Source organism: Peromyscus leucopus, chromosome 19 (assembly GCF_004664715.2).
Source record: "Peromyscus leucopus breed LL Stock chromosome 19, UCI_PerLeu_2.1, whole genome shotgun sequence".
NCBI classification, from domain to species: domain Eukaryota; kingdom Metazoa; phylum Chordata; class Mammalia; order Rodentia; family Cricetidae; genus Peromyscus; species Peromyscus leucopus.
The window spans coordinates 45368149-45393788 of NC_051079.1; the positions used below are offsets into that span (position 1 = coordinate 45368149).

Consider the following 25640-nt stretch of genomic DNA (forward strand, 5'->3'; position numbering starts at 1 on the left):
TACATGCCTCAAAGATCCAGGGTGCTCAGACGGCTTCTACTCATGGGCCCCCTCCCAAACGCTTCTTTTGGAAATCCACTAGGGGACACCTCTGGCTTTTTAATGCCCGTACACAATTAGCATGTAGCTAATATCCTGCTCCTCGGCACCTTCTACCCACCCTCAGTTGGCATCCAATTACTTTACACCTCTTCGCCAGCTTTCAGAGGAAGATAATAGTTGCACAACGAACAGGGTTTAAAGAAAGGCAATATAAAAGAAATGAAATCACAGACGCAGGTGCTTCCAATAAGGCAGAGGTTGCTAGGATGCTACAGTGCCTGAAAACATCTGTAATTCTATTCCCATATGGCTCTCTATCGTGTGGCTGATGTGATCACTCCAGACAAGGATGGGCTATGGACACAATGAAGAACTACAATTGATTATGCAAAATGATGGCTCAGTGGGTAGACATGCTCATTGTGCAAGCATGAAGACCTATGTTTAAATCCCCAGACCATATGTTAAAAGCCGGGGTTGGTCACACGTGCTTGTAGCCCCCCGCCCTGGGAAGCAGAGACAGAGGGTCAGGTCACTGCGGCTTGCTGCCTGCCAGGCTCACTCCAGGTTCAGGGAGAGTCTGTCTCAAAGGAACAAGGGGAATGACATCTATACATACATACATGTACACATACACCATATACACCACATACAGACACAAATATACTATACACACACATAACACACACATACTTCCCACCATGTACACATATACTACACACACATATTTATACCCAAATTAGACACAACATAGATACACATATACACATATATCCCCTCCACCACACACATACACATACACACACACACACACATACACACACACTCTAACACACATTCATCACATGCACATATATACCACATACATACTTCTCCCCACATATACATACTCAATACACATCACATACACACATATACACCATTATCCAACATACCCCCATATACCACACACATGCATCAAACACATGTGTTCATACTACACATATAATACACCACATATACATACTTGTATACCACACATATACACACACACACACACACACACACACGTACATTTCACACACATATTCTCCCCATGTATTACCCCCACACATATACCACACACACACACACACACACACACACACAAACCCCCTACATAAACACATATATACTATGTAGCCAATACTGATAGTTTTAAAGGAAGGGATTGATGGACTATAGAATTTCCTTGATACTTTGTTGTGAACTCATCCATATGTACACATACACAAATTAAAAAAAAATCCTCTCCCATATTACCAAAACAAAATTAAAAAATGGCAGATAATCGTAAGCTTTCAAAAAACTTTCTACCAAGATGATTCAACCATGTTCACTATTATTTTGGCTAGGAAAGTAAGATCTAATCTGATAATAAACTGTACACACCAACCAGATACATACTATCTAATCATGTGGTCTGAAATATAACTCGGTTCTATGATGCCAACAGCCCTTTTCCCTCTGTCACTGCCTTGAATATGAACAGCAGAACTATCATCTTTAGGAACATGCCAAGGGTGAGAGAATGAAAAACCTCAAAGACAAACATATCCTTAGCAATCCTTCTGTGCTAGCCAAGTGTCCCCGAGACACTGCTGTTTCTGAATGTCAATCATGCTGTAAAAATGATCCACAAGAAGTGAAATGAAGCGAGCTGTACAAAGGTCACCTCCCTCATGCCTGTCAGGCATTCCGAGGTTGTACAGTGTTCCCCTGTGCCGAAAGCACCAGCAGGAGACATCTGCTGTGGCAAAGGGGGGTTCATAGTTTCTATCTTGACATAACTAAAGCCTTCCCAAGAGGGGACGTGTCAAGAGAATCATCACGGTTTCTGGTTCATATTTTTTTTGTTTGTTTGTTTGTTTTCGAGACAGGGTTTCTTTGTGTAGCTTTGCACCTTTCCTGGAGCTCACTTGGTAGCCCAGGCTGGCCTCGAACTCACAGAGATCCGCCTGGCTCTGCCTCCTGAGTGCTGGGATTAAAGGCGTGCGCCACCAACGCCCGGCTTTCTGGTTCATATTTTCAGGAGCCTGGACACCTTTAGTAACTATTTTAGAATCGTGTGCCAAAGATTACATTGTAGACATTTTAAAAATTCAACGGGTAGTCTCTATTGACATTTAGGACACAGATACTGAGCATAATGAAAAAAAAGCCTTGACTAGCAATATGATTTCTGTCAATGAAAACAAGCCCTCATCCCTAAGCTTTTACTGCCAACACTTGGCAAACCAACCATTTGTGACAGTTCGGTGAAACATGCAGGCAGCTATATGTTTAAGTCCTGAGGCCAGCATGCACACACGGGCTGGGTCTGAGGGTCTGAGGTCTCCGTACAGCCTCTACTAAGCCTATCCCCGCCCTGCCCCCACACACCCCGAGACCTCCGAATGAACTCAAGCCTCACCAATGCAGTTCTCGCTTTTCACTTCATATCCGGGGGGACAGATGCACCTGAATGATCCCTCCAGATTCTGACAGGTCCCAGGAGAACAAGACCCAGGAAGTGCGACACACTCGTTGGTATCTTCGGAGAAAAAGAAGACCCAAAAATGTAACCCAGACACAAGACAATCATTGCAGACTTATCTGTTTGCGGAATGAGTAACACAGATTCCACTCGGGCCCTTTGGTCTGCTGGGTCACCGTGGACAGAGATGCTCTGCACTCCTCCAATATTGTAGATGGTTCTTAGGAGGAAGGCTGCCAATTCTTTTGATTTGTTTCTTCATGTCCTTTTAATGAGACATAGCCTCAAGCACTGTCCCCAATAAAAACTCTCCCTGTGATACATTCCCGGCTGGTGGTTAATACCTTAGACTGAAATAAATGTCCCTGTCACAGGTCCCTGCAGCCCTGTGATTTGGCGATGAAATGTGGATAAGCGAAGTGAGTCTGCGGGGTTCATGCTGTCTCACAGAACAAAAGGCCATCAAGATGACCCTGTTTAGTTTCTTACCGATGCAGTTTTTGCCGTCTGTTGTGAGTTCATAACCTTCATTGCACAGACACTTGAAGGAGCCAATTTCATTGAAGCACCGGCCATTTCTGCACACTTGGCCGAAAAATGAGCTGCACTCGTCTATGTCTGTAAGCAGAGAGCGGTCAGTGTCTCAGCAGGAGCATCTACACCATACCGTTTCACCAGGTGAAACTTAAAAACACGTTTGTTGGCACCCATTTACCAAAGGTCTACACTGTACTTTACTAACAAGCGAAGAAAATGGCACATTTTAAGGACTGAACCACTAAAAGTTCACACAGGGCCTCCTCGCTTTTTAAAAGACATGAGATATAAGTCAGGAAATTTATAAACAGGTAAATTTGATGGTTTAAGGTGAATCTTTGGATTTTTTTTTTTTCTCCAATTGAAAAGTCTTTCTTTTGACAGTGGAGAGGGGAGTATGGATGCAACTTGACTGAATGATTTGCAGATCCTTTACCTGGACACAGGATCCGATGCAAAGCACAGAAGAGTGAGCATACTAGACACAGGAATCCGTCCTGCTAGGAAGTGTAAAATGGCTGACAACATGCACCATTCACAAAGAAGACCGCACGGGCTGGTTTTTCAGGGAAGCCACGGGCTGAACACAAGTGTGTTTTCTGAAGACTGCATTTTGATTATGGCATCAGTGATGCCTCCTGGGTCTCCCTATCTACAACAGCGACTGAGAAGCCAGCAGAAGAACCCACCAAAAGTGGAATAAAATACCCATTTAGCTGCAAATCCTTTTCAGGACTGCAGAATTCCGAAGGATAAGAAGATCAATAGGGAAGCTGGGATAATTAAGAGGTGGAGCTGAGCTGGGGCGATCCTACAGTGGTGGGCGGCCTCCTGGACTCTTCCCTCACACCTGCCAGTCATGAGCTATGGTTGTACAATGCTGCGAAGCACCCCCCAGCACCAGGCTCCTTGCAAACAGGGAATACACAAGTGTGGCCAGTGCTGCCCTTTTCCTTCTGTTTACTCCACTTCCTCAGGGAACTTCTCTGGCATCAATTCCCATATTCTACTGGTATGTCAGGGTGAGGCAAGAGCTGAAATCCTGTATTTAGCACAGGTGTGGTCTGAGGGGCCATCTCAAGACCTGTTCACTGTGCTTTTTTCGTTGGTGGAAGGGAAAGGCATACATGATGGGTTCACAACACGCCCCCACGGTTGGGCGTGTTTGCACATGCCCGGCGGACCTGGACACTTCTGCCTAGCCAGTTCCAGGTCCAAATAGCCATTTCCGGGTCAAGGCGTCTCGAGTGACCAGGATCCGTGACTTTGCATGGTTGTGTAAGAGCGCGCAACTGCAACCATGTGATCTACGCACATGCGTGAAGTTATGCTGACCTGTGCACGCCCAGCCTTTGTAAGCCAGCACCATATTCCCGGCTGCTCTCCTCTTCTTCTTCTTCTTCTCTACACACGTGTCTTTCCCACAGGCCTGGGCACTCGTCTGTCCCTTTCATCTTAATAAAACTCTTGTTAGAGGATTCTGTCGTGTTTCGTGATTTTTCCTCACAGGGTAAGAGCGCCGCGAAATAACTAACAATATAGGCTTTTGGAGCTGATGGATAAGGAAATTTTAAGACATGGACACGGGTATGCTGGTGCTCAAGTGTAAATTAGGAATGAACTCATAAAATCTGTGTGGTGACATGAGGATAACAGAGGGTCTCTCCCCGTCTCACCTAGAGGGGACAAAGCCTAAACTATCAATCAGTCCTGATCCATTTATGGGTGTCTCAATGACCTTTCTCCCTGACAGACAGGATTCTTGAGGAAGGTCTCAAAACAGTAGGCGGCCTTGCGATTGCTGAGGGAAATGAATGGCTGGTGGTGACTAGAGAGTGCTCAGTGGCTTTGCCATCTTCTGGCATGTGTGCGAGTTCAACAACAGAAGTCCTCTGTGCTCTTTGGTTTTATTTCCGTACGTCCCACTGGGATAGAAGAACCAAGGCTGAACCGGGAGGAGGACTTACCGAGGCAATCGTTGTTGTGAGTGAGCTCAAACCCTGGGTAGCACAGACAGTTGTAGGAGCCGACAGTATTCTTACAGGTCCCGTTTCCACACGGATGCCGCTCACACTCATCCACATCTACCAAGAAGAACTCAACTGTTATCTAGAACCAGACAGTCACCTTTAACGTTTCCTCGCTGTCACTACGTCATTAATCCGACTCTTCCCGGGGTAGCGGTAGGGACCCATGTTTATTTGAGGAAGTCAAGAATGTGAAAAAGAGGGAACAAACCCAAACTGCAAACGTCCAAGAGAGAGAACAGTTTAACTTACTGGTCGATACAGTTCTCAGAAGCAATGGGTAGAAAAGACATTGGCAACGAACAGGCTTGCTTATCAAGGATAAAGCATTATTAACACTTGTTCAAGAATTTATAAACCTTAATTTCATAACAAAAACTTTAGTCCCTTGAATAAAGTAATGAAATCCAAATAGGGGTTTACTTAGTTACTTTGTCATGAGCATTCCAAAAATCCTGGTGAGAACAGTTAGCAAGGTCATCTGTGACAGGGGACAGTCACAGGAATGGACACAGCTCCTTAGGAGAACTATGTCCAAGAGGTCTGAGGCTCAGATCTGACTTTATCATGGAAGAATAATATAGGGACATATATTTTAATATAGGGACATATATTTTCCCATATGAATTTCTGAGTCATAAATATCACAGGTTTTTTTTTTTTTGTGGCAGATTATACTCTCTGAGAGAATATAAAGAGAGGCCCCTTTGTCTCCTGTAAGCCAACCTTCCCAGAAAGTCCATGCACATGGGGCCAGAACCCGTGATATACTTTGCATAAACACTAGAGATTTTTTTTTCTTGTCATTCTGGGGCAGCCCATGGTGGGAAAGTGCTCTCAAGGTGCATTGGGTAAACTGAGGCTTCTCCCATATGCTCCTTGTTGCACAGATATTCCATGAAGGGGACGATTTTACATTATTGAAAGCTGATTTTAACACTCCACTAGCAATTATCTTGAATCCCTATAGAGCGGGTGCACAAAAAATCTCCTGGCTTTTCTACACAGAGAACATGCTACTTACAAATAATCACGTTTTAAACTTAGTTTTCCTCCTTCAAATATGAAGCACAGAGAGGAACTTTGGCAGGGGCACAGACCTCTGCTGACATCAGAGTTAAGGCATTCGGTGCAGTTCCAGCCTCAAGGCATCCTGCCCACCTGCCTTTGCAAACATATTAACCAACACTCTCATCAATTAACCAGCCATTATGTTGGTTACTGGGAAATTTTAAAGACTCTGCTTATATTTACGTCTGCAATTATTTTAAGAGCTAAAGCTTAAATGATGCCATTAAATCCCAAGCTATCGTTTGCATAAAAGGATGCATATTTGCATATGCGTTTGTTGTTAATATTGTCATCCTTTCTACGCCATTGCATTTCAAAATGCATTGTGTGGGTAAATGCCACGTAGCCCTGAGTTCCTCTGAATGAACGTCATGCCACATGAACTTCTGGAGCGAAACGTTGAGAATCACTGGGCAGAAGAACCTACTATGGTACGTCCCTGCTTGCAACTTTTACCCCAAAGCCTTAGGCTGTTCAGCATGGCAGAGACATGGTAGCTGCCCTGAGAATCACTGTCCTTAAGACTCGACCTCCTGTCACTCCCTGGATTGGAATATCTTTCTTACCCATGCACATGGTCTGGTCCTGAGAAGCCTTAAAGCCATTGTTGCAGATGCACTGGTAACTCCCTTGCAAATCAACACACAGGCCATGACTGCACACATTAGGAATTTCCAAACATTCATTGCGATCTACAACAGAAAAAGCAAAACAAAATGAAAGAAAAAGACACATGTTATACATATCTGATGTTTATTAAGATTCCTCCATTTTTTCACAGATGCACTTCTCTAACCTGCTATTAATTATTATAGACAGGCTGAGAACGAACCAGAAGAACAGCTGAATCAAAATATGCAGAGCCTTTCAAGTGCCCAAGGCTCTCTTTTCAGTCATGCATTTTTTTTTTTTTTTTTTTTTTTTTTTTTTTTTTTGTAGACTGACTGGGACCTCAAGGATTGTATTTCAGACCAGAGAAGTCCACCAAAGGAACACCGTTTCTCAACAGAATCATCTGAAAGTTACGGTGGAAGTGTTTCAGCATGACGACACAGATTGAGTTAGACAGTCTTTCTAGAATCATCCTTAAAGTATTCTGTGGGGAGAAAGGAAGGAACCCCTCGAGAACAGGGAACCCAGGGACTGCTGTGCTGGTGACTGCTAGCCCCTTGCTTACCTACACAGGCCCCGTTGGGAGAGAGTTTGAAGCCAGCGGCACACTCGCAGCGGTAGCTGCCGGGGCTGTTGATGCAGTCTGCATTGCGCTGGCAGAGGTTGTCGCCGTTGCTGCACTCGTCGATGTCTGGAAAGGCAATGGGGTCCAGGTAAGCAAGTCTTTTCACTACCGCTCTGGGATCAGATTCAGTCCACCAACGTCCACACTCAACTCTTAACCGCTGCCGAAGAGGTGGTACAAAACCCAGAGGCCCACCTAAAAGCCACTTAGGCAGAGACAGCAAAGTCTCTGGAGGACGGACACAGACGTCCCAGGTTACCTTCGCAGACCAAGAGCAGGTCATTGTAGCTGAAGCCTGTCGGGCATTCGCAGCGGAAACTGCCGATCTGGTTAATGCACACACCGTTTGCACAGATGCCTGGAATCTCTTTGCATTCGTCGATGTCTGAAATCGAATGGATTTGGTAAAATGCATGTGTTTCTGCTAAACATATTTACCATCTTACCTGAAAACAATGCCATGGGTAGCCTGAAGTAAAAAGATGTACTCTCTGTTCAAGTCAGACGCAAACTGGCATGAATGGTCTTATAACTTATGAAGAACTAGAGACCGCAGTTCCAGTTTAGAGACCATTAGTTCCTCTAAAGAGCTTTGGAAAGATGGAGGTGGATGGCAAACCAAACACAGAAAGTGATTTTATGTGGTAATAAATCAAGGGCATCTCTTAAGGAATCAAGACCCACCCACCAGTTGTGTCAGGTGACCCCAACAGCTGCCATTCATCGGAGAAAGCTATGTTCCCTTAAGTTAATGTATTTTGTTACACACACACACACACACACACACACACACACACACACACACACACAAAGTAGATTCCTTCAAAGAGACTTAAAATTATATTGCTTAAACTAGGAAGGAAAAAATAGAGTTCACAACTGAAATTCCACTCAGAAGGAAGCAATTTATCTGAAAAGGAATTCTGTACATTCATAATGAGATCAAATGAAAGGGATGGTATTAAAATATACAACAAAAACCTTAAGATGTATTTTTGAAAATAGTAACTAGCAGTTAAAATAAGATGAAGGGGGGTATAGAGAGGGGTGGTTCAGTGGGTTAGTGCTTGCCATGTGAGCATAAGGACCCGAGTTCAGATCCCTAACGTCCACATAAAAGTTGGACACAGTGGCATGCATCTGTAACCCCAGGGCTGAGAGGGGAGGGATCAGAGATGAGTGGATCCCTGGAGCTCCTGGCCAGCTTGCTTAGCTGAGTAAGAGACCTTTAGGTTCAGTGAGAGAGCCTGTCTCAGGAAATAATGTGGAAAGTGTTGAGGGAAGACATCAGGTATCAGTCTCTGGCCTTTAGAAATACTGGCACACAAATGCATATGCACCCACACAAACACATCTGAGGCAATCCACCCCCACAAACACAAAATAAGGTTTAGACTTGTAAGACAATATGCATGGCAAGAGAAATTTGATTTTTTTGCATGGTATGCATGGGATTTGATTGTCAAGTAATCATCATAATTAAATTGCTAGGCAATGCTGATGAAATATAATACTATCATTAACACTTGATCATAGTCTGCAAGCATGGTTTCTTGATTAATTAATTAACTAATCACATTAGCCTGGAATCCAGATTATTAGATTTTGTGTTACTGTTACATTGTGAGACACTTGCGTACAAACTGTGACATATAAATGCATATGTTTACATATGTATGTGTGCATCACAAATATAATGGGAATAAACTCACCAACGGCTTTCCCTGTGTGGATGTCAAAGGTGAATCCGGGAATATTTCCACATATAGTTTTAAAGTCAGCTTTAAAACAGAAACAAAGACAGGCACTCTTAACATTCTCAGACACATTCAAATTAACTTTACACCATAATTTTCATACCATGATTATACCATAATTTATACCATCATTTTCAGCAAAAAGAGCATTTTCATAATATTCACAACCAGTCTTTCAAATTGTAATTGTATACATTTGCTAATAACATCTGCTTCTGCAAACGATCTGGGCATCCTCTATCATTGCCATCTCTGTCATCAACTTTTCATTGACTGATAGCAGGAGAAAGTAAGCAAAGTACGAAAGAAGACAAAATTTCTTTGGCAATTAAATTATTTCCCCCTTGTGATACAAAGGGTGTTAATAATGGTTCAATTCGGGCTTCTTAGGGGGCTCAGCTGTGGAAGTTCTCATGGAGTAAGCCTGACACCTGAGCTGGATCCCTGGAGTTCTCATCCAAGTGTGAGGAGAGAACCAACTTCACAAAGCTGTCTTCTGACCTACACACACACACACACACACACACACACACACACACACTAATAAGTAGAAATTTGAAATCGTAACAAAAATATCCAATTGATAAAGATTGAGAAACTGAATTTAAAGAGGCCACGATTGCACAAGGCACAGATGTGCAGAGAGGTTGTGCAGGGAGACACGGGCTAGAGGTGGCCCAAGAGTGAGGCCCGAATTTTGTTCCGTTTTTTTGTTTTTTTTTTAATGGTCTACCTATTGGGCAGTGAAATCTGAGAAATAAAATAGAGACTACGAGGGCTCTTTCCTATGACTCACCAAACCAACAGAAATGTAAAGAAACACCGATTTGTTAGAGCAAAGTGTTTTGGATGGCGGTCATGACGCAAGTGTGTGACTGAGACTGTAGTGGTAAAATGCATATGGCACGCGACTCTCGGTGACATCAGTGTGAGGGTTTTGTGGTTTTCTTCCATCAGTAAACACAGAGTTTTCCATTCATTGTTTTCTAATAGCTTGGTCACCTTCAGATATGCATCTTTATTTATCTCTCTCTCATCCATCTACCCATCGATCCATCCACCTCCCTATCATCCATCTATCTATCCATCCATCCATCCATCCATCTACCTACCTATCTACTCACCCATCCATCCATCCACCTATCCATTTAATCTATCTATCTATCTATCTATCTATCTATCTATCTATCTATCTATCTACCTACCTACCTACCTACCTATCATCTATCTAACTACCTAACTACCTACTTACCTTCCTACCCCACCCATTTATCTGTCTTCCTATCTGTCTCTAGCTGTCGTCACTCATCTTAGTTCTTAGTTCGGAGACGCCCCTGCCCAGCTCACCCTTTGAACACTTGGCCTCTGGCTTTTTAACCGAGGTTGCAGTGTTTGAGGCTGATGGAGCATTCAGCGGCTGGGCATGCCTGGTGCAATCAGTCTGGAAGGGTTGGTCTTTAAAGGTCACATCTGCTTCTGCCTCCTGCCTCTGTCCCCTGCCTCCTGGTCTACCCTCGGTGAACAAGCTGGAACCTCAAGCCCCCCTCCCCCTGCTACCCTGGGCCAAACTGCTCCACTCAACTTTCCCTGCCGTGATGGGTCCTGACTTTTGGAACACAGGAGACAAAATACATCTGTCATCCCCGAGACGGGTCCGTCAGGTGTTCGTCACGTGATGAGGAAAGTGACACACTGCTGGATTTGAGTCCCTGTACCACCTGTCCACACCTCCTCCCTGAATTCATTTTAGCATCCTCTTAAAAAATGTTTGACCGTGTGCCGAGTCAGTATTTGGTAACCAATGCACATCCTGCCTCCTATTGGTTCTCTGAGGTCAGCTTTCAGGATCTGTAACTATGAAAAATTTTTATTCTCTAGGCCTCATAGGGTCTAGACGAAGAATAATTTAAAGACAAATGGTTGCTATTCTTGTCTCTGTGAGGTTTCTTTTTTTTTTTTTTCCTTTCAATGGAATTTGCACTTGTGAAAAATCCTTCCATGAAAGGCTGGAGACATGTTCTTCTGGGTCCCATTCCCAGCATGCACGTGGCACATCACAACCATCTATAATTCCCAATTCCTGGAGATTCGGTGCCCTCCTCTGGCCTCTGCAGGCACCAGGCACAGATACATACAAAGGAAAACATCTGTACACATACAATAATAACATAATTTAAAATGTATTGTCCTGTAAAGATCCCTTCTGTGTTGTGGGAGGAGCTACACAAGGAACACATTAACAAGCTGGTTTCTGCAGTCTTTTCATGAAATTCCTTTTTAAACGTATTTTTCAAGCAACGTTTCTTCAGCAAATACTTTTTTAAACCTATTTTTCAAGATGTAATTTAAACAATTATTACTGAAGTTGCTAGCTTTTAAGTTACATTACCAAAATACTACACCTTCTATGATAAACCCAGTGACAAACAGTAGTTGCTCAATAAATTCACTTGATGAATAAATAAATGGCCAGTCTTATTTGATGGTGGTTGCATGTAGACCAATGCTATAAATTCTAGCAACGGTGCTTGCCTCCTTTTGAGATTTGGAGCTTATGCGGCTTATGTCTCAAGAGTTGGTGTTTGGCTCAGGTCATTTGGGAAATGAAGCCATAGCATGCATGCTTTGGGGATCTCTGGAACTGAGCCCCTCAGGCTATAGTCACACACACTGTGACTGTGTGTCAGACAAAGCCTCGAGCGGAGCGTGAACTGTGTTACCTACCTGTTCCTGGCGTAGGGCACGGCTCACAAGGTTTGTTCCAGGCTTTGCCGACATTGTATGTACAGCAGCACATCCTCTTGGTCACGTTAAAAGGTAACTCGTTTTCACAAGTGGTCCCATTATAGCTTCGGTAGCAAAAGCTTTTCCTCATGTCTACATGGAGAGAAATGGGTCAGCTGGGCATCGGGAGCAGTGAGACCAGGGTGCTTGGTCAGCTGACTTTCCTGAGGTGATACAACTCTGGAAAAGGTCTGTCTTGTTCAGCTATCTTAACTCTCTGGACTGCTCCATCATTTCCAGATGGACAGCCTCTGCTTTTAGGCAAGGCATTTATGGGCAAATGAGCATGCATTTCCTCTTCTACTAAACTATCCATTTAATTAACAACATTAATTTAATTGAAAAAATAATTAAGTATTGAAATTTAAATATCCCCTTGTCTATACAAAGTGCATTTTATATACATGGAGAATCAAAATTATCCAAGATCTGTAACTCCAATGCTCCTTTTTTTAAAACCTCAGATTTACAGACTATGTAACCATGTGGTGGAAGATTAAAAGCTTGAGGGACAGCAGCAGTTCATAGGACTCTGACACACTTCCTCACTCATAACGATTACTCATTCACTAAATTACATTTCCGGGGGCTCTGAACAGTAAGTAATTCTGAGAAGAGAGGTGTCCTGGCTGCAATGCCAGCAGCCTGGACTCCCGCAGTGCATCTCGGCGATGGCTACTGACCCATGCAGTTGTGCCCGCCGTTGACTTGCATGTACTCGGGTGGGCAGATGCAAGTGTAATTCCCCAGGGTGTTGTAGCAGGTGCCAGGTCCACACACGCCGGGGTGGGCAAAACATTCGTCAATATCTAGAGGAGGTGAGAATGTCCAGGAGTTAGGTTGGCTCTATGAGTGTATATAGTATAGTTTACTGAACAGACGGCAGGTGATTCCCTAATTCCGTGTTTATAAGATTCAGAAATAAAAAATACCCTCAAAGGATGTGTTTACATTTACACGCCACAAGAACGTATTTCTTAAAAAGAACAACAAAAGATAAAAAGCTCCCAATCCTAAAAATTCTGAACTATATATAAAAAAAAATCGCCTCATGCCTGTATACATTTGGGGAAATTCACATTCTTCAAGAGGAATTTCTTTGAAGTCTGCTTTTTCCTTATGCCATTCAAATTAAATTTTAACAGCAACTTTAAACTGAGTGTAGGCTATGTGATCCTTCTTTCAAATTAGAAGTCCCCTCAAAGGTTCTCAATGGAGGGTAGGTCACATTTCAGATGCCTTTGGCTAGTAAGTTCAAAACTAAAGGCTGTAATGAAATAATGTTTCATTCTTAATGTTCAGTTTTAGAAACAGTCCCTCATCCGACACACCAACGCTGAAGTTATACTGCTAGCCAGAACTTGAAGCAATAAGGACAAGGATGGACCTCGCCTCCAGAGGCAAGACGGTTCCCTAAAAATAAAATTATAACTGCCATGTGACAAAGGGGAGGGAGAAAGAATCCATACAACATTTCAACGTCTTTATATTATATCCAACGTTCAGAAATTAGTGACCAATATTGATTTGCAGTCACATTTACGTTTACAGGTTCCTACTTAAATTGATTGTCAACATTTACATGTAACTAACTTCATCTTCAAAATTCCATTTTCAATTATTCTTAGCCAATCATCTTACTCTTTTTTTTTTTTTTTTTTTTTTTTTTTTTTTTTTTTTTTTTTTAGTAAATCATTGCAGAGGAACTGCAAACTGAGTTCATCACTATACAAAGGACCAACATTGTTATGAAAAGATGAAAGCTATCAGTCTCAACAGAGCCCTATGGTAGGATGCAGGGTCCAGGGCCATGAGAGGCGACACTGTGGCAGGGAATAGCACCAGTTTCCCTCACCTTCACAGATGCGGGTCTCCTCACTGAGGTAGTAGCCCTGTGGGCACTCACACTGGAAACTCCCAAAAGTGTTGATACAGTTCCCGCCCTGGCAGAGCCCGGGCAACTCCTGACATTCGTCAATGTCTACAAGAGGAGACAGTCCATTAACAACAAACATCACGACCAAAGAGTCAGTATTTGCAGCTTTCAAACATGACGGCTCTTCTGGACCACAGACATCTGTGCACCTAACGGGGAGGCCGGTAAGTGCTGCATTTCTTCTGACTGAGATTCTCTTGCCTTTGTTGCTGTTTGCTGAGGAGAGTAATGGAAGCAAGCTGCGTGTAATTTGTTGGGGACAATGTAACACAAAGTTTCTCTGCATAACAACTGTACGCCAGATGCCGGCAATGGATGGCTACTCCTCAGTTAAATTGTTGCATGCGGATGACTACTTCTCAGTTAAATTGTTGCATGCGGATGACTACTTCTCAGTTAAATTGTTGCATGCGGATGGATACTTCTCAGTTAAATTGTTGCATGCAGATGGATACTTCTCAGCTAAATTGTTGCATGTGGATGGATACTTCTCAGTTAAATTGTTGCTTCACGTGTGTGACAGACTGTCTACCTGCAATTCCACCCTAGAATCCTGCTGGCCTGGCTTCACACTGACTTTTGTACCCGCTTCCCTCTAAACTAGGACATTTACCTTATTAAAAATGACATGACAACTAGGGATGAACTCACCCTCTAAGATGATCGTGATGGGGTTTGGTCTAAAGCCTTCACCTCCAGGACACAGGGTATAATATTCAGCTGGGGGAGGGGGGAGGAAAACAAAGTTTGATTCTTGGATCGCAGTGGTAAAAACAATCAGCAAACATTCAGCAACTGCCAAACTCAAATCCTCAGGGGATGTCCACGTGTCCTTTCAAATGCATGTGCAATAATGTATATCACATTTTACTCCCAAATATCATTACTTCATCAATGACAATGCAGTGGGATAACAAAAACCTTTTTTTTTGTTGTTTTTATTTTAAAGAAAACACTTCCTTTTAGATAATTCATATCACAAATGACTTGGCAAGTCAATAAAAAACGTCAGGAGTCTATGACACAAAGGCTTGGGTTTTGAGCATATCAGAACACATGTTTCCATTTAAAGTGCCCTGTGACTGACTTCAGGATACACTCCACCTATGGGCTTGAACTAACAACCTCCGAGAAGACCCGGGAGTGGTCTTCATGTGTGATACCATGGAGAATTGACATTATCACCATTTAGATAAAAAAAAATTTTTTTTAGAGAAACATAATGAAAAAATATAGGAAGAAAGGAACTGAAATTCCTTTTCTATAAAAACATTCTTGGCAGATTTCAGCAGAACCACTGACAACAGTCCAAAGACCCCCCCCCCTCCAAGAATGCAATAGCAACTTGTTTCTATCCTGGACTAGGAATGTTCCATTCCTCTTCTCCCGGTTCCATACTTACTGCTATTTACAGGGGGACACGTCTCGCAGGGGTTTCCCCAGGCCTTCCCCAGGGAGCAGCAGCAGGAGGAGCGACTGACGCCCACCCCGATCTCTGTGTTGCAGGACAGACTCCCATCTCCTCGAGGACCAAACTTCAAGTAACAGTTGCCCACGCGGTTGTCTGCAGAACAACAGAAGAGCTTAAAGTGGTCCTTGCTATGGAGAGAACCCCTCAGGAAGGCGTTTGAAAGACTAAGTTCAAGATTTTGCACACTGATGTGGAGGGCACATCCTAGTCCCCTGCACAATACACTCCTTTGCTTTTAAACTTCTCAGAAGATTGAGTCAACCACAAGACATGATGACAGATGGTGGTCACTAGAAACCATAGACCGTTTTCCATATATCCAGGGAATAAACAACACAGGGAGGCATTCCTTATTTGGGGGTACTCTGGACATTTCAAATAAGGTGAACATAATAAGACTGGGCAGAACTAATCTGTATCTTGAGTTTGTAAAGACGTGGAAACATACCTAGGAGAAGTTAACTAAGCTTGGGACATGTTAACAATCTCATTCTGCTCCTTTCATCTGCATCCCCCAATGGCTTGACTTCAATCTTCACAGCAACATTCGCAGATTGTCAAAAGGTTGTCAAACTAAACTCTTCAGCCACAGGTTCCAGTGACCGGGAAGACCGTCTCATCTCTGTAGTTACCATCTTGAACCACAGCTTTAAACAGTATTTTCTTTTTCCCTCGAGTGATCTCAAGTTCAGAATTCTCTCTCACCTTTCTTCTGAGTTCTAAACCTTTCTGCTTATTTTTTCTCAAGTATTATTAGTTATTTCCAAGTTAACACTTCCAAAAAATTAAACTGGATACTCTTTGTTCCCCATACAGATCTGTTCTACTTGTCCTTGAGTCTTAGGGGTTTTCAGTCTATGGAAGTTTCCACTTTTCTCAGCTGTCCAGGCTTGCTGCCATTTCGGGTATCTTACTCTCATTCCTTTTTCATACCAGTAATAACAAGGCTTGATAACTTTATCTTCAAAATGTATCTGGCAACTGACGTCACTGATGCCTTTCCCCCTTGGTCTGAATTCCAGACACCAGCATCTTCTTTAACCTAGACTACTACAATGGCCTCCTAACTCATCTCTTAGCTTCGATCCTCGGCCCAGGTCCAGTCTGTCTTGGCCTTTGGAGCCAGAGTAATCCTTCCGAAAGAACTGCTTTAGGCCAGGTCACCCCTAAGAGGTCTCATCCTAACCAGAGTGTTCTGAAAGTCTTTATGAGTCCACAAAGTACCTTTCACTTTCAGCTGCCTACAGCGCAACCATCTGGCTGCCTCTCACTGTTACACTGAGATATTTTCATTTGTTTCTGATGCCAAACCTTCGGTGCAGAGAACTGAGTTAGCTCATGGTCTCTCCCTTGCTAGCTCTGAATTCCTTTGGCATCCCTTCCTTCCTCATCCCCCCTTTTACCTTTATACTCCCTTCCTGTCTTGTCCTACTTGACTGTTCAAATTCCCAGCTAGTAGCTTTTGCATGTGTTCTCATAAAACAGTTTTAATGCACTAATTTAAAACTTAGATAAATGACTTTTTTGTCATGCAAAACACTGACTTTCAGCATCTAATTGCACTTGCTTTGTGGAGCAACTGTGTATGAGTTCTACGATGTCCAAATGCTTATATTTCTCGTTTATCTGTTTTGAGATATGGCTTTATTCTGCAGCACAGATCAGACTCCAATGTGCAATCCTCCTGACTCAGCTTCCTGAGAGTTTTGGATTGCATTTAAAAAATCTGTACAGTTTGTTAAATCGGTTTCTAAGTCTGTGTCACCACAAGTAATATAATGAACATCTTATGTATATAAACACATCATTGAAAGAGTCAGTACGTCAACATCGTAGGCATATAAAATTGGTATAGAAATTTATGGTTCATAGATCCTTCAGAAGTAAAGAGCACTGTCCTTTATTATCTGCATTCAATGGTTCCTCTTCAATGTTTTAAAATAATTTTTAATGGAGTTTATAGAAAATAAAAATCTATACTGAAAAAAATTATCACTTATTTTAGTAAGGATTTGGTCCCTGCTAACTCAAATATCTACTTCCCCCTTTCTTGGTTTTGTACTCCAAACTGCCCTTCAGATTATAAACTTAGAATCATCTAGAGTGTCTCTTAAGTGAACAGGCTGTTTTTCTTTAAATGAATTATATCAAATACACATTACAGTTAACTACCAAGAGAATCTAAACATTCAGCTTTGTCCAGATGACTCTATATATTTCATTTATCTTTCACTTACCAACACAACCCACGCCAGTGGGGTTCAGCTGAAAGTCAGGTGGGCAGTTACACTCATAGCGACCAGGCGTGTTCACACATAGGCCGTTGACACAGTTTATGGGATCTGCACACTCATCAATATCTATGAACATGTAAGATGCCCATGTTAACATCTTTACTTCTACATATGAAGTGCTAGTTTAAGGAATTGGGTGGACCTTTTCCCCAAGTTATTAAAGATTGTTGTAGAAGACTCAGCAAAATGAAAATAAAAGATTCAATATAAACAAAACAGGTTCTGTAATGGTGCAGATTTTATATGTGTATGTTTGTATATGTGTGTGTGTGCGTGTGTGCGTGTGTGCGCGCGCGCGTGTGTGTGTGTGTGTGTGTGTGTGTGTGTGTGTGTGTATTTTTGAGTGTGTAGGGGGAGATAATAGGGTTATACTTTATAGTCCTGACTGGTCTGAAATTTACTATGTAGACCAGAAAGGCCTGGAACTCATAGAAAATGACATTTTCAACAATGCCACTTAATATCCTAATATATATGCAATAATCAAATTTTGCAATTCTGAGGAAGAAAAATTACCTGCTTAAGAAAAACCAAGAATCCAGTGAGAAGCTCCGCAGGCTCAGAATTGCTATCCAGCCTGTGTAGAGGTTCACCGTATGCTTTGGGTCTGGTTAATTTTGTTATATGATGGTTTTTATTTGCAAGAATTGTTTATAATACATTTTGTTAAAAATTAAGGAAAAATGAAATATATGTACAAATTCACATATGTTCCCACATGTATATGAATACTTACTGGTTTTGTATTAAATAATGAAGTTGTTTATCTAAATGCAAATAAATTCCATAGTAGAAAGCAAATGTATCAGAATGTACTTTTTCTTTTTTGCAAACATGCACAGCCTAATGTACATGTCAGTTTTGAAAAGTTTATGTAGTTAGCCTAGAACATTAATGCCAAGCAATGAGAACACAGTTGCCCTGACTCACAATACCTGTGCAGTTTCCTCCTGTCCTGTCCAGCTCGTAACCATCATCACAGATACAGTGAAACATCCCAGGCAAATTGTTGCAGGTTCCAAAGACACAGATGTTTTGGAAAGAGCATTCATCAATATCTGAGGACATGAAAAATAAGGTCACCTCTTGTTGACAAAGATATTTAAAGTGTTTAACATGGAACAATGGATTTTTCTAAATTCTAAGATATTTATGAGCAGTAATCTTTTTTCTTTCTTTTTTTTTTTAACTTCGTCTTTGGCTAGATAAACAGTCCAAATGGTAAGTAAGACTTGCTTAATCTATAGTATAAGATATAAAACAAATCCTATTTTGGTTCAATGGGTGTCTTATACCTTTTCCCCTTTCTGCAGTGCTAGGAATATGACATAGAGACCCATGCATGTGAGCCAAGGGCTTTACCACTGCGCTACACCCTAGACCCAAATGTCTAATGTTATAACTGTTTTGGATTACAATATACTCTAATAGCAAGTGTCAGCTTAGGTAGTGTAAGTAGAATACAAAAATTAAATGCAAACTCATCAAATTAGTGAAATTTTAAAAAGCAAAAACAAAGGAAAGATTCTACCTAATTCATACAAACATTATGTAGTTTGTAATTGGCATACTGAAATATAAAATGACATAACACTACATATTAAATATATTGGTAAAAGTCTTTAACACTTAATTTTAGTTCATTTTATAATGTGACTTATTACCATAAAATCATTTATAAACATGTATACTGTTCCTTATACCATGAAATAACATGATCCATACCCATAAATTTCTCTCTATTTTGCTAAAATACAGCTACTAACAGACCTGGAGGGGTGGCTCAGTAGTTCAGAGCGCACACTGCTCTTCCAGAAGACCTGAGTTTGATTCCTCATAGCCACATTCAACGGCTCACAACCATCTGCAAATCCAGCTTCAGGAACTTGATACCCTCTTCTGGGCTCCATGAGCACTCACATTCACACGTACACATGCCACCCTACTCCACAACACACATACCCTTGTAAAATCTTAACATAAAATATTTGTACTAAAATCAGAAACTCAGTTTATAAAACCATTTCATGAGGCTGCAGTCAAAGGGCAATAAATACAAAGTAGTCACACTTTACAAGTGAAAACAAGGCACAGAAACAGTAGAGGCAGAATTGCAGAAATAATGTACTTGCACCCACAAAAAGAAGGTGGACACTTTAATATGTAAATTGTCCAGTACTGTGAGAATGAAGCCCACATGTAACATGTAGGTTAGACTAGAAAAGTCATTCTTTTTTAAGAAAACAATTCTTTAAAAATGATTCTTAAAAATTACATTTATTTATTTATTTATTTATTTATTTATTTATTTATTTAGTGTGTGTGTGTGCGTGTGTACATCACAGCTTACATGTGGATGGCAGAGGGTGATTTGTGGATATTAGCCCTCTTTCTCCACCATGTGGGTCCCGGGACAGACCTCATGTCATCAGGCTTGGTGGCAAGCACCTTCCCTTGCTGAGTCATTGAGCAGGCTCTGTAGGTAAGTCATTTCAAACACTACCTTGCAACAGTTGTATCTTAAATTTAAGAGGGTCTCCTGGCCATTTAAAATAGTTACACTCCTTTGCTTTTAATTATCGTAGGTCTAAGGGGCTGTTCAAATTATGTTAAATGTTCAGCTAATATTCAAATGTGCGTTGCCCTTTGTTGGGACAAGAGAGCTGTCTTCTAAGGAAAGAGAGCAAAGGTTTCTTCATGTAGGTTGCAAATAAACTGTTGGTAGTCTGCCAATGGAGAGAGAATGGCCTCATCTTTGCGAGCACACATTTCACTCTTAAATGAATGACCAAAAGCTTCCCATTTATACTAATGCAGCAGTTGTGTAAGACAGGATGAAAACACAGCCTTTATATTACTGGTGCTCAACAATTCTAATGATACAGAATGCACTGGTAACAGATCAAAAAAGAATGTCATCTTCCCCTAGGGCCTTCATCGACCACCATGCACAGATGCAATCCACACTGCAGACTAGTTACTCAGACATCACTGTCTCTCAGGCGTAATTTCTCTCTTAAGGTCTACTTTCTGATGGTGGGGTGGGGTGAGGTTTCGCTGTGAGTCTCCCCAGTACAATTTGTCTGGGTCTGGTTGATATTGGTGTGTGTGTGTGTGTGTGTGTGTGTGTGTCTGTGCTGGTACTCGCCATTTCTTTCACACTACAGTAGGGAAAGGGACTGAGATTTGTTTCATTTTATCATCTTTGCCTGAGAGTTAGCTTGACGGGTTGGAGGAGAAGGAAGAGGAGGAGCCAGATTTGGAGTTGAGGGAGTCACTTTTTTAAGAAAAAAATTTGTAGCATTTCTATGAATGGCAAATTTGGTTGAAGTTCCATGGTCTCACAACAAAACTAAATTCTTTTCATTCTTCAATCATATTGTATTTCCTATAGCATGCTGATGGCCCAAACTACGTGTACGTGTACTATGAATTGAATCTCTAACTTGAGAGAAAATCCATTCCCCCCACCCAGACAGATAGCATACCAGACACAAAGCCCCATTTTTAGGAGAGAGATGATGTATTTCCCCCCCTCTTGAGCAGAGGTAAACAAGTCCTTGGTGGACTTAGGAGGCTTCTAGTCTCAGACATACACATCGCAGACTTAAACAGGAAAGGAAATGCCAGAAACAATCTGCTTTGACTTTACTAAGTGTAATAAATACAGATGGCTGAGGGGGGCAATAGATCACCATTTAAAAACTGAAGAGGTGTGTCATATGTCATTCATTTAGTGACACAAAAGGGAAAAAAAAAGAAACAGTTTTTTAAAAAAGGAATAAGCTAAATTTCCAACTATTGGATCTTAGCCAGAAATATTTCATAAGAGATGAAAGCCAGCCTTCCTCATTATTCATTCCACAAAATAATCCATGCTCAAACGGGCGGCTTTTATATGTGCAGCGTGCACTGTGTGTATTCTGCTTCCAGGTGGAGCCCGTTCCAGCCTTTTCCGTGGTTTCATTTGCTGTAGCTGATCCAACTTGAAAACGAATTGGAAGCCTGGCGACCCACCTTGGCAGGACCTGCTGTCTGAGGCTGGGGTGAAGCCCATTTCGCACTCGCAGCGGTAAGCTCCCGGCACGTTCAGGCACTGGCCATTCTCACAAAGGTTTATGTTCTCTGCACACTCGTCAACGTCTGCAGGGTAAAAAGACATCCCTGTGAAGTTCCAAATTTCATGACACATGTATGTCCTTGCTCGGAAATGAAATCGGTTTTAGTGGCTGGAGTTGGTGTTCATTAATATGAAGCAAGGATTAATCCCATTCATAGAGTTAGCGTCTGAGGCCTGGAGATGGAAGCTCCCCTAACTTACACCCCGACACTCAGCTATAATGTAGATTGATGGGGTTTCTTTCAGTTCTCTTTAATACCCACTGATGAATTAGTATTCAAAGCAGTATTAGTAGATATGACCAAGAGCTCTGGAATTACGTTCATTCATTTGAAAGCACAGCAACGCACTGCCCTGTTTCCCTAGCTGAGGCATCTTGAAGGAAATTGGAGACACCATGGAAACAAAGCTTCCTCCTTACTACTAAAGTCTCACTAAAATTACACAGACAGACACTTTTCAAAGACCTTCAAGGTGATTTACTTAACTCTATAAAGCAGAAAAGGGGAGGAGGGCAGATGTCAGCATGCCCTGAGCCAGGTGCTGTGGCGGTCTCCAGGCACGCAGTTTCCATCGAGTTCACTAGAAAGATCTGGGCTGAGAGCAGCCAAAAGAGCTGCAAGGGTCCCACTGAGCCCCACTGTGATTGCAGACGTGTTTTCCTGCACGTCTTTCTTTGACACTACATCACAGGCAAAGTCCGGGAAATATAGAATAGCCAAGACTCTAAAGAGAGGGAGTCTAAGTCGGCACTGTGTGTGAATAATTATAGACTTAGTCTTAGGAGTTTAAAGTGTGAATGAGTATCAGCTGAGAGACACCTCGCTTGTAAAGTGAAAAGTGATTTTATTGCCCAAAAGGATGATCTAGTCTTGCACATGGGTCTAATGAGACAAGGCGTCATCCTTGAGCCCTGGGGAGCAGCAGGAGTGAAATAGCAACCGGTGTGTACTAACTCTTAGTGATGCTCTTAGTGATGCTGACTCTTAGTGATGCTGACTCTTAGTGATGCTGACCCTTTTAGTGATGCTGACTCTTAGTGATGCTGACTCTTAGTGATGCTGACCCTTTTAGTGATGCTGACTCTTACTGATGTTGACTCTTAGTGATGCTGACTCTTAGTGCTGCTGACTCTTAGCGGCGCTTTCCTAAGTTCTTTGCTTCTGTCATTCCATTTAATCCTTTTGAAACTGTGAGGAAAGCTAGTAAAACTCCGAGGAAGATAATAAGCACCTCCGGTGATATAACTTAGAAAGAGATACTATGCATCCCATCTTCAAGAACTGAGAAGTTCCCCCCACATCATCCATTTAGTGATTAAAAAAAAAATGCTGCTGTGGTCACTATGCCTATTCTAAAATGAGAAGAGCTGAGGTCAGCCAGGCTACTCATGGACTTAGGTTTATAGTAGAGTAGGCAGCATATACACTGTGAACCCAGGTACCTTATCCAAAGCCCGCATTTTCCTGATCAGCACTTTATCAAGTAGTAAGAGTTAACAGTAGTCTTTTATAGGACAGGAAGAGATATGTCATTACTTTAGAACACCAACCAATACTCTGAAAGCGTTTTCAGGCTTCTGTATTTAATGGATGAAAGGGTGTGTGCTCACTCATAAGTCAAGTAGAAGCACAGATAGAATCATTTCAGTCTTCTTCATAGTTTTTTTAAAACTTTCGGAAAGCATGTTTGGTGTCCTGAGATGGACCTAACAGAGCACTGCTCAGGCCTGTTACTCACCTGAGCAAGTGAAGCCATCCCCTGTGAAGCCCTCAGAGCAGGCACATCGGTAGGAGCCCGGGGTGTTGACACACTGAGCGTTTATGCTGCATTGGTGGGTTCCGTTCGAGCACTCATCCAGATCTGCGTGAGGAGTGAGCACAAGAAAGAAGATGACGGACAGAGATGGGACATTCTAATGCACGGGGAGGCTGTGACTTGTCAAATCCATGAGCTTGCCCCAACCGACTTTGTGTTGGTTTATCTGGAAGAACACTGCTCTATATCCCCAAGATTTTAGGTTCATAATCCAAAATGTTCATGTCATAACGGTGGCCCCAGCTACCAATTCAAGCAAGAATTGTGTGAAGTGTTCATAAAACAAAGGAAAACAGGAGTCAGATTCACTCTGACCTCCACCTCAGGTGGCTCTTTCTACTGGTTCTCTTATCGTGGTACGTGGCTCTGTTTGGGAGGTAGCCCCGATCTTCACAAGAGAGAAGCAGCATGGGGTTCTAAATGTATTTTATAAGAAGGGAAGAGAGGCGTGTTTCTTGAGCTCCTGGAATTAACAGCCTATTGGAAAGGACGGGTGTCAAACACAGAAAAGAAAGAAGTATGTATTTTGCTATGAACTATGAAAAAATGTTACAGATATAACCTAGTTGGAAATGCAGGGATTGAGGCAGATCCCATCGAAGAGGTAACTTTTAATCAACTCCAGACCTCCTCCTACAAGGATGGAGGAGCAGAACTTCACGGAGTAGAAAAAGGACAGAGGGTGTTTCTCAGAGAGTGGCACAGACAGGACCACCGGAGAGAAAACCTACAGAATGTGGCATTAAAGGCAGGTGGAGGGGCACAACCTGGGGGCCAGGGCCGTGGAAGGCGAAGCCAGAAAATGCTGCAGAGACTTGAAAACCACGGAGAGGAAGCAGGTTTCTCCTAAATGTAAAGAGGCTGGAGATTTCTAGGACTGCTAGCTGAAGTTACTAACTAAGTTGCAGGAGGGTCAGGGAGGGAACCCGGGGGGGAGGAAAAAAGAGAAAGGGAAGAGAGAGAGGGGTCAGAAGGGGGGAAAGGAGAGGGAGAGGGGGAGATTGAGAGGGAAGAGGGTGAGAGAAGAGGAGGAAGAGAGGGGACAGGGGTGCCAGGAGGAGAGAGGGAAGGAAGGAAATGACTGAGAATGATGGACCGCTGGTGACTGATCTCATCCTGGGACTGTCAGTCTTGTGACGGCTGGCCAGACCGACAGACGGACATGAAGCTGCACCTAAAATGGAAACTGAGAGAAAACCAGAAGGCACATGGGACAAGAACGATGGGAACAAGGCCAGGCCTGCCTGTTAGGCCGTGAGATGGACGCTGGTGGACATCACTGGCCTGGAAACAGGCCTGCAGTCGACCGGAGGAAACCGACACAGGTTGTTACCCAGCAAAGTCATTTGGAAACTATGATTACGTACATTCAGTAATTGGCTTTAAATATTTGACAAGTATGAAACATTTGGCCAGATAGGCAAGCCTTACTTAAATTAATTTACATTATTGGTAAGAGATAGTAAAGTTTTTTTTTTTTATTATTTAATTCTTACTAGGGGTCTATAAGCTTTAATGAGAAGTCATCATGGGAATCTCAGATGGTTTTTCTTCTTTTTCTATTTTAAATTGACCTGGGTAATTCTTACCAGCTGGAAATAGTCTTTATTGTCACAGCATGGACATATTAAACAGCTTTATGAATGACACCCAGAGTATAATCCAGTCCCCTGCCTCAGGGCTATATAATATTATTAGGCTTGGGCTCAAGAGGAACTCGGGGGGAAAAAGAGTTCTCTAGTCTCTTTTTCAAGTTAGACTTCTTGGGATTCAACAAAACACTCAGCTTTGCCTGTGAGGACAATTCTAACACTAAGCCATCCACTGGCTCCCGTCTTGAGGCCATGTGAAAAGCCCCTTTGTTCCACCATTGGTTTCCCTGGCTTTCAAATCGCACTGATTACTCTAGGAAAAGACTGGGAAAACACATTAGCCGTTTTTCATGTTACAGCTGTTTAGATCACTGGCTGCACATCAAATAATTTTTTTACTGAGCAACATGCATGGAAAGGCAGATGCCAGAGCATCCTGTTGTAATTTGACCATTTATAT

The 25640-nt window shown here is 42.3% G+C and overlaps 1 protein-coding gene across 1 annotated transcript in view; it reads right to left on the reverse strand.

Annotated features, from left to right (window-relative positions):
- Fbn2 (fibrillin 2) overlaps positions 1-25640 on the reverse strand; it is a 211793-nt gene that overhangs the window by 32976 nt on the left and 153177 nt on the right. Inside the window, 16 exon segments of the mRNA XM_028891611.2 lie at positions 2474-2593; positions 3026-3154; positions 5041-5157; positions 6738-6863; positions 7349-7474; positions 7668-7793; positions 9121-9189; positions 11890-12042; positions 12633-12758; positions 13805-13930; positions 14537-14605; positions 15288-15449; positions 17594-17716; positions 18586-18708; positions 21668-21793; positions 23511-23633. Coding sequence (XP_028747444.1) covers positions 2474-2593; positions 3026-3154; positions 5041-5157; positions 6738-6863; positions 7349-7474; positions 7668-7793; positions 9121-9189; positions 11890-12042; positions 12633-12758; positions 13805-13930; positions 14537-14605; positions 15288-15449; positions 17594-17716; positions 18586-18708; positions 21668-21793; positions 23511-23633 — 1944 coding nt within the window.